At 46.8% G+C, this 15,432-nt stretch overlaps 1 protein-coding gene across 3 annotated transcripts in view; it reads left to right on the top strand.

Annotated features, from left to right (window-relative positions):
* Positions 1-15,432, top strand: part of radx (RPA1 related single stranded DNA binding protein) — a 75,056-nt gene that overhangs the window by 44,992 nt on the left and 14,632 nt on the right. For all 3 annotated transcript variants that reach the window (XM_072505894.1, XM_072505896.1, XM_072505895.1), the window contains exons 10-13: positions 820-977; positions 2,254-2,435; positions 4,528-4,596; positions 4,711-4,785. In XM_072505894.1, coding sequence (XP_072361995.1) covers positions 820-977; positions 2,254-2,435; positions 4,528-4,596; positions 4,711-4,785 — 484 coding nt within the window. The remainder of the gene's footprint in view (positions 1-819; positions 978-2,253; positions 2,436-4,527; positions 4,597-4,710; positions 4,786-15,432) is intronic.

Raw genomic sequence — 15,432 nt, 5'->3', positions numbered from 1 at the left:
GAGTCACATGTCGGCCAGACTGAGTAAAGACAGCAGATTTCCTTCACTAAAGAATACCAGTGCAGATCGGGTTTTATGGCAAAAGTGTAGCCTTGTGGCCACCATCACTGACACAAACATCTTATCCCAGATTTATTTAATCAATTGAATGTAATTTTCCCCAACGGCAATGGTGAGAATTTATCTGGAGTCTTAGTCGAGGCCTCTGGAATACTGAAATAACAAAAACTGCTGGACAGGATCAGCAGCTTAGGCAATGTCGTTGGAGCGATGAAACAGAGTTTCCTCTGGATTATTAGTCGAGTAACATTGTCACTGTGCAACCATTCCCATTTATTATCATTATAAAAATGGTTACTTGTGTTGTCAAATACATTTAATAAAGGCATAATTTTTGATAGATAATTCCTTGATAAGAAACCTGACTGAATCCTGCCACCAACGGGAATGGCCAGGATTTTCCCACACAGCAGCAAAGCCTGGTGTCCGGTGGGAAAAGTGGAATTAAAGCGATCAAAGGCAATGGTAGCTTTCTCCGCGACATAGCGCAGCACGTTGGAATTTAAAAAGTTCGAGTCATGGGTTCCACGGCATATCGTTAGCAGGGTGGCTCCCGATTAGCCCACCAACTTAGAAGCGCGGCGATCGGGGCGCCTCTTTTAAAGGCAAACCAGAGTGTAATTGTGCTTTTAAGCAGCAAGTCAGGATGTGACTTTGCAGTAGATAATGTTTTTCCTATTTATTTTATTCAATGCTTGGATGTACCTTTTGGGTGTTTGTGGTTTAAGCTCATGTCTGTAATGAGTTTTAATTCTCCAGCCGAGGCTCTCTTCACCTCCGCCAGTGAACTGAAGAAGGAGATTGAAAGTCTGCATTACCGAGAGCAGAGGCGGATTCTGCTTCAGGGAACCATCGCTGCCGCTGGATACATTTGTCACGGAAACTCAGCTGAGAGGCTGGGTGTGGAGCCAGTGCCGGTACGAGAAGTTACCTTCAGTCGCCTCGAGGGCTAGGGTCGTGTCAGGACTTGCTTTTCCTCCAGTGGTATTTTGTGTTACTGCTGTTGACAATCATGTTCTTTCGAATCAGCAAACTGGCTCCCTTTTGCGTAACTTTTCACAGGTTGTCACGGGCTAGACCAGAAGTTATTGCCCAACCCTAATTGCCCTTTAGATGGTGGTGGTGATCCAGCCAATCCAGCAAACTGCTTAGTCCTGGGTGGTGTTAAGCTTCTTGAGTGTTGTTAGACCTGCAATCATCCAGGCAGGTGGGAATATTCCACCACACTCCTGACTTGTGCCTTAAAAATGGTGGACAGGCTATGAGGAGTCAGGAGGTGAGTTACTTTCTGCTCTTGTGGCTTCAGAATTTGTATAACAGGCAAAGTTCAGTTTCTGGCCAATGGTATCCCTTAGGATGTTGATGGTGGAGAACTCGGCGATGCGAATGTCATTGAATATCAAGAGGGGATAGTGAGATCCTCTCTTGTTGGAGATGGCCAGTTGCCTGGCACTTGTGTGCTGCAAATGTTACTTGCCACTTATCAGCCCAAGCATGAAGGTGGTCACGGCCTTGCTGCATATGAACACAGACAATATCTGAGGAGTAGCGAACAGTGCCGAGCATGGCGCAGTCCCTGAAGTCGCTTTCATGGTGTCATAAGTAGTCTTGACAGCACTGAAGCGCCGGCCTATATTGTTCACACACCAGATTAACTCTTATCTCTAATCGATATAGGAAACACATCCTGCCTACGTTGACATTGCTTCCTCTATTCATTGCAGCTTTTATAGTAGGTGGGCCTGATGTTGGCGTGTGATATGTTATAATGGGAAAGGCAAGTGTCTCCAGTTACATGTCACACTGCAAATACAAAACCTCCAACTAGTAAATGAGTTAGCTAGGCCAGCCCATCATTTAATTTTTTTCCTCAATTTTTGAGGGGTTTTTTCCTTCCTCTCTCCCTGCCCCCATCATTTTCAAGTGTTTTAACATTAATTTTCTGCCCGATCTATCCAGGATCTGCTTTGCCCATCCAAGCGGCTGCCTGATTACTATTTTAGCTCTGGGCCGTAGCCTGCCAACCTTCTACCAGCCCAAACTCTGTTGGGTCTGGAGCCTGAACATTGGGGCCTACTCTTTTGACATCCTTATTAGCAGGGTTCTTGAGTTAGAAGCACCTTGCCCTGAGGAATTGTTGGCCCAGCTGTGCAGTCAATCAAGTAACCTTAAATTTATTCTCCTCACAAACAGAGGGCTCAAGGCAGAGTGCACCCGGCCCTAGAGCAAGACAACGCTGTTTCAGCCTCATCTTCCGAAACGGTCAGACTTGGGAAAGGTCCAGAGAAAGACACCAATGTGAACAGGCTTCATGTACATCCAGTGAAATATCATCCGAAGCGCTCATCGCCGGTGCTGAATCACTATGCATTAAGGTATTGTACCAGAGAAAAAAGGAGCATTTCTATCTTATTCCAATGACATCTTCTGAAGATAGGACTGTTCTAAGTCCCATCAAGCATTGCTCACGTAGATTTACTGGGTTTCCAACACTCCAGGATTGGCCTGGGGTCTCCCGGAATTGAAGATAATTCTCTGCAGGACACCGCTGCGAGAAAAACCCGCATCAGAGAAAGGAAGGGTTCATTTTTTTCATTTCCTTTCAAAAACCTTGGCTTATTTTTGCAAAGGTATTGAAGCTGGAAGAAGGTTGGTTGATCAGGCAGGATGGTCAGAGGTGAAGGGCCTTGCGATATAACATTCAGAAATACGCCCAGTGTTATGGTCAGGTGGTCATTTGAAAGTTTACCTCCATGATGTGCGTCATTGCTTGCTGGAGGTGCCCCTCCAGTCTGGGCCATCGAAATTCTGAAATCCATTGATGTGATAAAGTATGGGACTGGCCCATTTACGCTCCTGTTGCACCCCCCTTCACCCCCTATCCTCCTTTCAGTGTTGCTTTGTCAAAGAAAACAAAAGAAAGATCCTGCATTTATGAGAACAAAGGAAAGTACAGCACAGGAACAGGCCCTTCGGCCCTCCAAGAATGTGCCAATCATGATGCCCTAACTTTAAAAAAAACCTTTTGCCCTTACTCGGTCCGTATCCCTCTATTTTCTCCCTATTCATTATGCCATCCAGATGCCTCTTAAATGTTGCTAATGTGCCTGCTTCCACCACATCCTCTGGCAGCGCGTTCCAGGATCCCACCTCTCTCTGCATGGAAAACCTACCCCATACATCTCTCTTTAAACTTTCCCCCTCTCACCTTGAGCCTGTGCCCCCTTGTAATTGATACTCCCACCCTTGGAAAAAGCCTCTGACTATCCACCCTGTCAATGCCTATCAATTTGTAGACCTCTATCAGGTCTCCCCTCAGCCTCCGTCTTTCCAGTGAAATAGAATCTTTAACAACCACAGGATGTCCCAAAGTATTTCACTGCCAGTGAAGTACTGATTGAACTGTTGTATTGCAGCCACCTTGCCCACCATGAGGTCTCCCAAACATCAGTGCGATAATAGCTGGGGAGTCTGTTGTTGTGATGTTGATCCATCTCCACATCCTCATAACCCCACCTGACCTGCACATCTTTGGACTGTGGGAGGAAACTGGAGCACCCGGAGGAAACCCACGCAGACACGGGGAGGATGTGGGTCAGACGGTGACCCAAGGCAGGCATTGAACCCGTATTTCGGCCGCTGTGAGGTAGCAGTGCTAACCACAGGCCCACCATACCGCCTTTGTGGAGAGACAAGTCATGTTAACAGGATGAATTGTATCAAAATCCTTTTAGATGCTGAGGTTAAGAGTAACAAAAACAAAATTTAATAAATTGTAGATTGTTGGTAAAATGGTGCTGTTTATTGTCTTTGAAGAAGACAAAATTCAATAAATTCCTGCTACTTTATTGACCCATTATTATGAGTGACACGGTGGACAGTGGTTAACACTGCTGCTTCACAGCGCCAGGGACCTGGGTTCAGTTCCAGCCTTGGGTGACTGTGGAGTTTACACATTCTCCCTGTGTCGACATGAATTTCCTCCAGGTGCTCTGGTTTCCTGCCATAGTCCAAAGATGGGTGGATTAGCCTTGATAAACTGCCCCTTAATGTCCAATGATGTACAGGTTAGGTGGAGTTACGAAGATAGGGTGGGGGAGTGGGCCAAGGTTGGGTGCTCTTTCGGAGGGTCGGTGCAGACTCGATGGGCCAAATGGCAAGGAATGGTGAATTCTGGACTCTATGGATATATATCATGAAATGAAAATGAATGAAATGAAATGAAATAGAATGAAAATCGCTTATTGTCATAAGTAGGCTTCAAATTAAGTTACTGTGAAAAGCCCCTAGTCGCCACATTCCGGCCCCTGTTTGGGGAGGCTGCTACGGGAATTGAACCGTGCTGCTGGCCTGCCGTGGTCTGCTTTCAAAGCCAGCGATTTAGCCCTGTGCTCAACCAGCCCCAGATCATTAAACTGGCAGTCATACTGACCATGAAATTGAATTGCTAACACTTCTCTTTTTCAGGCGTAGGTATCCGCTGCGAGATTTACAAAAGACTTACTGTAGCAAATGGCAAGCGCACAAACCGCTCAGGTAGGTTTACACGCCTTCACCGTTCGTGGTTTGACCTCCCGCTAGCTTTATCGCACACACTCGCTTGCAGTGGCCAGGCAAACTAATGTCTGTTTTGTCATCCTTCAACTCAAGGGAGAAGTTGGCAGAGCCACAGAAGGGCGTGCTGGAAAGGAAGAAGCAAGCTCACAAATCGAGAGCCCTGAAGAGGTTGGTGGACTGCTAACGTCAGAATCTGTAACCAATGTAACGGTACTCCCACTTCGAAGGTATTTGTTGCACGTGAAGTGCTGAGTGGTTGCGCTGAGGCATTGCAGAGACGCAAGTCCGATCGTTTATTTGTGGGAGCAGGGGTGGGCCATTCAGCCCCTTGAGCTTTTACTGTCAGTAAATTTGATCATGGCTGATGACCCAAGCGGTTTCTTTATTGCCCACTTGGAATATGGGCAGTGTTGTAAAAGATGGCATTTGATATCCATCCCCAGTTTCCCTGAGAAAGTGACATTGTTTTTCTGTGTACTGATTGCTTATACAACTGGGTGGTGGGCTGTAGTTAGCCACATAGAGTGTGTCTAGAGTCATTATCCAGGCAGGGTAAGGAATGACGGTTCCCTTTCCTGCCAATGATCTAGTTTGTTTTTTAACGACAATGTCACGGCTCTCATCCTGATTTTAATTCGGAGTTCGCCCACAAATGAACAGCTTTATTGAATTGAATGTCTCAGCTCGCCAGAGAGGTGTTTAAATTCACAATCCCGAGGTTGCTTGTTCCAACCAGCGAAAGTCCAACTAAAAGAGTTTGAGCTGCCTGCAGTTTTGACAACATCTAAACTGCTGGCGGTCTTTGTGAAGAAAGAACATTTACATTCACAAATTAAATTCACAATCTCAGGGAGGTTGCGTTGGCGCTGTAGAAAATACTGGTTTGACCACAGCTAGAGTACCATGCGCAATTCTGGTCGCCACACTGGATAAAGGATGTGATTGCACAAGAGAGGGTGCAGAGGAGATTCACCAGGATGTTCTGATTAGGCTGGGGGCTATTTTCCTTTGAGCAGAGAAGGCTGAGGGGGAATCTGATTGAGATGTACAAAATTATGAGGGATACAGATAAGATAGCTAGGAAGAAACCTTTTCCCTTAATAGAGGGGTCAATAACCAAGGGCATAGATTTAAGATCAGGCGCAGGAGATTTAGAGGGGATTGAAGGAAAACATTTTTTACCCAGAGGGTGGTGGGAATCTGGAACTCACTGCCTGAAAGGGTGATAGAGGCGGGAACCCTCACAACAGTTAAGAAGCATTTAAATAAGCACTTGAAATGCCGTAGCGTACAGGGCTACGGACCAAGTGCTAGAAAATGGGATTAGAATAGATAGGTGCTTGATGGCTGGCACGCAAACACAATGGGCCGAAGGGCCTCTTTTTGTGCTGTAAAACTCTCCATAACTTCACAGCCAATGGAGTACTTTTAGCACTGCTGGAATGTGGGAAACACCACAACCAAATTTGCACACAGCACGATCCAGATCTACTCCCTCGTGAATCCACATAGAATAGAATCATATAATCCCTGCAGTGTAAGGAGGCCATTCGGCCCATTGTTTAAGCACCGGCCCTTGGAAAGAGCACCTTACTTAAGCCCAAGACACCACTCAGTAACCCCACCTAACCTTTTGGAAACTAAGGGGCAATTTAGCATGGCCAGTCCACCTAACTTGCACGTCTTTGGACTGTGGGAGGAAACCAGAGCGTCCGGAGGAAACCCACGCAGACACTGGGAGAAAGTGCAAACTCCACACAGACAGTGACCCAAGGCTGCAATTGAACCCGGGACCCTGGAGCTGTGACGCGGCAGTGTTAACCCACTGTGCCACCGTGCCGTCCTATCATACCCGGCACAGTCCTTCCACTCATTCTGTAGCAGCGAGAGAAAGTCAACAGCACCTCACCCGGCAATCCCATGGACGGAGTAGTCTTGTTTTGTGCTGTAATTTCTATGTAATTGCTGGTATGCCACTCACCGCCCTCCCTACCAGCACTGTGGGTGTACCTACACCACATGGACTGCAGTGGTTCAAGAAGGCAGCTCACCACCACCTTCTGGAGGGCAATTAGGGATGGGCAATAAATGCTGGCCCAGCCAGTAACACCCACTTCCCCCATGATCGAATAAAAAAAACACTAACCTGCCAACTAACATCAGAAAAGATACCAAACAAGTTGATGACAAGAGTCTCGCATTCTACTGTGTCCAATGTAATGCCCCAAGCAGTAGTGCAATTTGATCATTTCTCTCAATCTCCTCTCCAAATAATGTTCCCTAAATTGATGTGAGAGTAACTGCCCTTGACATAAAGGCAACATTGGACCGAGTATGGCATCAAGGAGCTTGAGCAAAACAAGAGTCAATGGGAATCAGTGGGGGAACTCTCTGCTGTTTGGAGTCATACCTGGCACAAAGGGAGATGGTTGTGGTGGTTGGAGGTCAATCGTCTCAGCCCCAGGACATCACTGCAGATGTTCCTCAGGATAGGCCGTCATCTTCAGCTGCTTCACCAATGACTTCCTTCCATCAGAAGGTCAGAAGTGGGGATGTTTGCGGATGACTGCACAATGTTCAACACCATTCGCGACTCCTCAGATAGTGAAGCAGTCCATGTCCAAATGCAGCAAGACCTGGACAATATCCAGGCTTGGGCTGACAACTGGCAAGTTACACTAGCACCACACAGGCAATGACCTTCTCCTATAAAAGAGAAGCCAACCGTTGCACCTTGACATTCAATGGCAGAACTATCACTGAATCCCCCCCACTATCAACTTGCTGGGGGCAACCATTGATCAGAAACTAAACTGGACTAGCCATATTGATACTGTGGCTACCAGGGCAGGTCAGAGTCTAGGAATCTTAGGGCAAGTAACCTAAGCCCCCAAAGCCTGTCCACCATCAACAAGTCAGGAGTGTGATGGAATACTCTCCACTTGCCTGGATGAGCATAGCTCAAACAACACTCAAGAAGCTCAACAGCACCCTAGACAAAGCAGCCCACTTGATTGCTCCCCCTGCCACTAACATTCAAACCCTCCACCATCATTGAACAGTGGCAGCCGTGTGTACCATCTGCAGTATGCACTGGAGGAACTCACCAAGGTTCCCTAGTCAGCACCTTCCAAACACACCACTACCATCTACAAGGACTAGAGCAGCAGATACCTGGGAACCCCATCACCTGGAGGATCCCCTCCAAGTCACTCACCACCCTGACTTGGAAATGTATCGCCGTTCCTTCAATGTCGCTGGGTCAGTGGTTGGCAATTGATAATCCGAGGTGACAAAGCGGCAATTAAGCCCCCTCTGACGTTCGAGCTCTTTATTTACCAAATTTAAAGGTTGGTGCTTACTTAGTAAATCCCCGTGCAAGCAGATGAAAATGGAGATGTTGCTCTCGGGGCTTCAGGGTCCTGGCAAGTTTAGACAGACATCCATTCTGTGTTTCGTTTTGAAATTTATGATCAGCCTCACTTGTTGATCGGCAGAGAATGTCTGTCCCAGTGAAAGCCTAAATCAGCAGCGACTGCAAATCATTGTGAGGGATATTTCCGAGCGGAAGGGCCTGGCACTATTGCTACGGCCTCCAGAGTCTTAATAGTTCTCCTCCCAGGGTGACTCTGACATTTAGCCCAGCAGTGCGAGCGACAGTTTTAATTCGTGCTGGCACCCAACCAGACTTGTCCAGTTACAAAGAGAACCAGGGAGAAAACATCCCAATGTTAAATTTGCTTTATCACAGCTGCCATTTTGAATTCAAGGTGACTTTGATTTGAGTTAAGCAATGTCTTACCAGCTCCATAAATGTAGAAAGAAGGTGAAAAAATGGACCTTGTTGCTGTTAATGCACCAAAAATCCTACTAAATATACTTTTTTTTTTAATTGCCCTATTTATTGCTCTGCAGACCCACGCAGACATGAGGAGAAAATACATAATAGAGCAACACAAGGTTCACAAGGTAAATACATAGACACCGGCATCGGGTGAAGCATACAGGGGTGTAGTACTAATCAGGCCAGTCCATAAGAGGATCATTCTGGAGTCTGGTAACAGCGGGGAAGAAGCGGTTTTTGAATCTGTTGGTGCATGTTCTCAGACTTTTGTATCTCCTGCCCAATGGAAGGAGTTGGAAGAGTGAGTAAGCCGGGTGGGAGGGATCTTTGATTTTGCTGCCCGCTTTCGCAAGGCAGCGGGAGGTGTAGACAGAGTCAATGGATGGGAGGCGGTTTTGGGTGATGCATTGGGTGGTGTTCACGACTGTGTTGCACCAGGCCTCCCACATGGAGTACCAGTGGCTGAATTAAATCCTTCTTTCAGGATCCTGTTGATGACAGCCCATATTCATCGAATTTACAGTGCAGAAGGAGGCCATTCGGCCCATCGAGTCTGCACCGGCTCTGGGAAAGAGCATCCTACCCAAGGTCAACACCTCCACCCCATCCCCATAACCCAGTAACCCCACCCAACACTATGGGCAATTTTGGACACTAAGGGCAATTTATCACGGCCAATCCACCTAACCTGAACATCTTTGGACTGTGGGAGCACACAAGAGAAAATTAAATGACATTTGGCAACACTTTTGCATTGCTCCAGTTTACTGACTCATTAACATTTAGCTTACCCAGTTAATCACAAATGAGATGTCATAAAATCAAAAGCAAGTGGTGAGATCAGATATGAAATGTTTACTGTTTTCCACCTGCAGCGACCTTGAGCTTCTATGGGTTGAATGACATAGTTTGACACTACTTCGATTAAATTCTCACCCTTGTTTTTAGAAGTCCCTTCCTGGCCTTGGATCACTGTGATCTCCTCCAGCCTTTTAACTTTGCCAGACATCTGCGCTCCTCCAATTCTGGCACATTGACCAATTAAAATATTAACTCCTCTCTGCCCACCAGACCCACTCAACAGATTCAGCCCGCTGCCTGTCTCTCTCTCTCCCTTTAAACCTAACTCTTCGCCCAGCCCTGACATCATCATACGTGGCCTGGTCTCAAATTCTGTTTTACATAGAATTTACAGTGCAGAAGGAGGCCATTCGGCCTATCGAGTCTGCACCGGCCCTTGGAAAAAGCACCCCACTTCAGCCCACACCTCCACCCCATACCCATAACACACCAATCCCTTTGGTCACTGAGGGCAATTTATCGCGGCCAATGCACCTAACTTGCACGTCTTTGGACTGTGGGAGGAAACCGGAGCTCCCGGAGGAAACCCACGCAGTCACGGGGAGAACGTGCAGACTCCACATAGACAGTGACCCAAACCGGGAATCGAACCTGGGACCCTGGAGCTGTGAAGAGACAGTGCTAACCACTGTGCTACCGTGCTGCCCATGTTGATTTATTCCTGTTAAGTACTTTGGAATGTTTCATTTCGTTAAAGTTGCTATATAAATGCAGTATGTTCTCATTTAGCGTCTTGGCCTTTCCCGGTTTGGCTTGTTCTAATGCTCTTGAGGGGGTCGAGTGATGCTGAGGACTGGCAATGGGCCAGAATCCTCACATAACGTTCAGTACCACAGTATTGTCTACGCAACTGAGAGACCAGGTTCATATCCAGCTCTGTGAAATAAAAGCAGAAAATGCTGGAAGATATCCAGCAGATCAGGCGGCATCTGTGTGGGGAGGGAAACAGAGGTCACGTTTAAGCATTGCTGACCCTTCTGTCTCTCTCTGCAGCCTGACCTGCGGAGTGTCGCTCCAGCATTTTCTGTCCTGTCAGTTTTCCAGCACGCGCGATGTTTTATGTGGTTGACGTTTAAAGCCCTCAGGTCAGCGAGGCCTGGGCAATGACCAATGTACTTAGCCGTGTCACTCCGCCTCGATGGAACTATTCAGAAAGAATTGGTAAACAGAACATTAAAGCCTTTGGCTAATAATCCCCTGCCCTTTCTTTGCCAAGCAACTTGATTTCTTTAGCTAGGGTGTGATTTGTGCATTTTAAGCGTGGACTACGTATTTGCTTAACATTTATCTGATTGTCTTTGTGGTGCTTCATGACCAGAACTTTTATAGGGAATTAAGGAAGGGAGCCGCACCTTTATTTGTTCAAACTGTAAGTACTTGTGATAAAGCGGAACCAAAGCACTTGCTTCTCAGTTTGTTCCCAAAGGTTCACAATAACAATCGCGTTTTGTTCAAGGGACAGTTTGCAACCCAAAGGCTGAATTACGGTGCAACTTCGGCAGGAGAATTCACTTCTAAGCCAAGTAACCAAGTTAAAGCATGGAAACAATCATGTGGTGGTGGAGACAAAGGTTCAGCGGGTAACAGGGAGGTGCTGGCCAGGGTATTAAAAGAAGGGTAATATTTAAAATAATTGGGACATAGTTTTGGAATTATAATAGAAGCTGAAATATTAGACACTTCATAAAATAAACTTAATGGAGAAATTTGACATCCCGCAAACAAAAAGGTAGTTTTCAGGGCCAGTGAGCCTGTTCAATGATGATTACTTAGAGCACCTTAAAAGCTATAACTTTTTCGAGTTTTTTTTAGAGTAGATTAATAGTTTAAATCGTAAGTGCTTATTAATTCATTTTTATTTGATTGCAGCCTGGTTGGGGGGGGGGGGGGGGGGGGCTTCCACAATGCACCCTGTGGGAGGTGCTGGATCAGTGACCATATTGCCGGTTTCACTGTCATTGCTACTGGAAAATCTGAGCCTTTGTTTTACTCATTTTGATTGAAAAAGTCTCAGTGGCCGAGTTATATGTTAGTGTTTAATATGTGGGGTGACACGGTAGTACAGTGGCTAGCACTGTTGCTTCACAGTGCCAGGGTCCCAAGGTTCGATTCCCTGCCTGGGTCACTGTCTGTGCGGTCCGTGTCTGTTCTCCCTGTGTCTGCGTGGGTTTCCTCCAGGTGCTCCGGTTTCCTCCCACAAGTCCAGAAAGACGTGCTGTTGGACATTCTGAATTCTCCCTCTGTGTACCCGAACAGGTGCTGGAATGTGGCGACTAGGGGCTTTTCACAATAACTTCATTGCAGTGTAAGCCTATTCTTGACAGTGAAGATTATTATTATATTGAATGTGATTACAAACCAGTACATCAGTCCCACATTGCAAGTCCTGACGTACATATCGATTTCATCATGTCAGGTAAGATAGGTTCTTTACTCAGAGAGTGGTTAGGGTGTGGGATGGACTGCCTGCTGTGATAGTGGAGTCGGACACTTCAAGCGGTTATTGGATAGGCACAGGGAGCACACCAGAATGACAGGGAGTGGGATAGCTTGATCTTGGTTTCGAACAAGGCTCAGCACAACATCGAGGGCAGAAGAGCCTGTTCTGTGCTGTACTGTTCTAAGTTCTATAAAGTCGCCATTGTCCAAGTGACCATAGGCTGCTTTCCTCTTTGAGGGGAAGAGCTGACTGGTGTTGATTTAACATGAGGGTCACCACAGCTCGGGCGAAAGGCCAGGTTGAGAAGGCAGGGCCTTCATGAATAACCTCAGTCGGTACGGGTATTGAACCCGCGCTGCTGGCCTCGCTGTGCATCACGAACCAGCTGTCCAGCCCGCTGAGCCAAACTGGCCCCCGTCATGCAAGTACTCCAGTGAGGACCTGAACCATGGTGAAGAAAAGGGCTCATACAGAGACTATTTCAGCAGCTGCATAATTCCTTGTTCAGTTAGCTGAGGAACCATTCCGAGTTCCGCAAGGACAAACACATTCCAACAATTGCGACACTGGAATTTTGTCCCGGTTTCAAATCAAGATAACCCATCCTGTGGGTGGCTTGGACTTTTGGACCACCTGGGAGAACTGCCCAAATAAGCCGACACAGAATCTAGCAGCAGAGGATGAGGCCATTCAACCTATCCTCGCCTGTGACGGCTCTTTGAAAGCGCAATCAAATTCGTCCCACTTTTCTGAGCGTTCCCCAAATCCCTGCCAATTCTTTCCTTTTTCAGGGCATTTATACAGATTCTGTCTGAGTGGTCCTGTTGAATATGTTCCACTGCTCAGGCAACGCATTCCAGATCCCAGCATCGGAAGGCAATCTCGTATTGTCCGTCCTTTGGTTCTTCAGAACCTCCATCGCAGAGCTGCAGACAATCAGGAGTTTGGTTGTAGGTGTAAACAGGACAATACTCTGACTGTTTACATTAATTCCACCATTGAAATCACAATCACAGCTCAGAAGGAGGACATTAGCCCAGTCGTGTCATCACCAGGTCCACAAAGGAGCAATTCGCGTTGTGCCATTCACCAGTATTCTCCCCTTAACCACGCACATTCTTCCATTTCAGAGGGTAATCCAACTCCCTCTTGAATGCCTCGATTGAACCTGCCTCCTCCACACTCTTGGGCAGCGCATTCCAGATCTTACCCGCTTGCTGTGTGAAAAAAATTCCCCTTGTGTGTCTCCATTGCTTCTTTTGCCAGTTGCCATCGACCTGCGCCCTCGCATTGTGAATCCTTTCCGCCAGTGGCAACGGCTTTCCCCTATCCACTCTGTCGAGACCCCTCATGATTTTGAGCGCCTCTGTCAAATCTCCTCCCAACCTTCTCTTCTCCAGCTTCAAAATCAGTCTGTATAAATTCCCAGTATGTACTCTGAATCGCTCCGTTCTCTAAGCCCAAACGATAACGAAAAGGAAGACCTGCGTTTATCTCGCACTATTCACAACCACTGCATGTCCCAAACCCCCGTTTACCGGTTCGCCTGAAAGACAGCACCTCTGACAATGCAGGCTTCCCTCATGGTACATCAGCCTTGATATTTTTCCTTGGGCCCAACCTGTAGCTCAAGAGTGAGCTACGGCTGACATAACTTGAACTTGTATCGTGGTCAGAACTACACGATTCTCTCCTTAGTGAATCCTATCCTGACATGTTCCAATTACACCAGCAACATATTGAAATTACTTATTCTGTAACAGCACCGAGAACTTTGATTTTTTAAAGCCTCAACTTTGATGGTCTACAATCATAGATCTACACAGAACAGAAAGCAGGCCAGTCAACCTATAGTGCCGCTGCTAGCTCTTTGTAAGCGCTACCCAAATAGCCCGCTTATTTTTATCACATGAAATAAATGGGCTGGTAAAAGCATGTCCTTTATAATGCTTGATGAAAATCCATTAGAATGCTTTCATTATTATTAAGTGTCAAATTGGTGTTTGGTGATAAAGCTTTTACGATTCACAGCCAAGCGCTCAATAACAGAGGAAATTATGTTTCTTTTCATGAAAATCCAAAGGAAAGGTTTTAAAGTTTAAAGTGAGATCATCTCGGCTAATTGTTCAAGTAGGGGACGCAGGCAAGCCCAGTGTCAGCTGAATAGAACAAAAAGTGGAGAATGGTAACATTTTTGCAATCTCAAGAGCAGCTCAGAGTCTGGAAACGCTACGGTGAGTAACTCAACTTCTGATTGCCCAAAGCCTGTCCACCATCAACACGGCACAAGTCCAAAGAGCATGATGGATGATTACAGCTGCAACAACACAAGACGCTCGACGCCATCAAAGGCAAAGCTTGTTTGATTGGCATCCCATCCACCACATTAAACACTCGCTGCGTCCACCACTGACACACAGTGGCAAGAGGGTGTACCACCATTAAGTTGCACTACAGCAACTCGCCAAAGCTTCTTGGACAGCACCTTCCAAACCCAAAATGTCTACCACCCAGAAGGACAAAGGAGTGGCAGATGCATGGGAACGCCACCACCTGGTAGGTTCCTTCCAAATCTCTCACCATCCTGGCTAGAACCATATCACTGAGTCAAGATCCTTGAACACCCCTCCTAACAGCACTGTAGGTGTACCTACACCACATGGACTGAGGCAATTCATGGCCACCCCCTCAAAGACAACCAGGGACGAGCACCAATGCTGACCTTGCAGAGGTGCTCACATTCCAGAAAGAATAAAACATTGGCAAGTCATGTTGCAGCTGTATAGAACCTTAGTTAGGCCACACTTGGAGCATCGTGTTCAATTCTGGTCGCCACACTACCAGATGGATGTGGAGGCTTTAGAGAGGGTGCAGAAGAGATTTAACAGATGTTGCCTGGTATGGAGGGCATTAGCTATAAGGAGAGGTTGAATAAACTCGGTTTGTTCTCACTGGAATGAAGGAGGTTGAGAGACGACCTGATAGAGGTCTACAAAATTATGAGGGGCGTAGACAGAGTAGATAGCCAGAGACTTTTTCCCAGGGTAGAGCGGTCAATTACTAGGGGCATAGGTTTAAGGTGCGAGGGGCAAGGTTTCGAGGAGATGTACGAGGTAAGTTTTTTACACGGGGGGTAGTGGGTGCCTGGAACTCGCTGCCAGAGGAGGTGGTGGAAGCAGGGACGATAGTGACATTTAAGGGGCATCTTGACAAATACATGAATGGGGTGGGAATAGAGGGATACGGACCCAGGAAGTGTCGAATATTTTAGTTTAGACGGGCAGCATGGTCGGCGCAGGCTTGGAGGGCCGAAGGGCCTGTTCCTGTGCTGTACTTTTCTTTGTTCCTTCTTTGTTCTTTGTACTATACTGAATGGAAATGGGCAATTGAAGAACCGCTACAGAAAATTTGGTTATCAGAAAAAAATCCAGACTTCTGTTGGTCTGGCAGCTTATCATGTTCCTCAAACAGCACACTGGGCTAAATCGCTGGCTTTTAAAGCAGACCAAGACAGGCCAGCAGCACGGTTCAATTCCCGTACCAGCCTCCCCGAACAGGCGCCGGAATGTGGCGACTAGGGGCTTTTCACAGTAACTTCATTTGAAGCCTACTCGTGACAATAAGCGATTTACATTTCATTCTCATTTTTCAAACATCATCCCAAGTCCAT

Source organism: Scyliorhinus torazame, chromosome 5, assembly GCF_047496885.1.
Source record: "Scyliorhinus torazame isolate Kashiwa2021f chromosome 5, sScyTor2.1, whole genome shotgun sequence".
Classification (NCBI taxonomy): Eukaryota; Metazoa; Chordata; class Chondrichthyes; order Carcharhiniformes; family Scyliorhinidae; genus Scyliorhinus; species Scyliorhinus torazame.
This window is presented reverse-complemented; position numbering and strand designations above follow the sequence as displayed.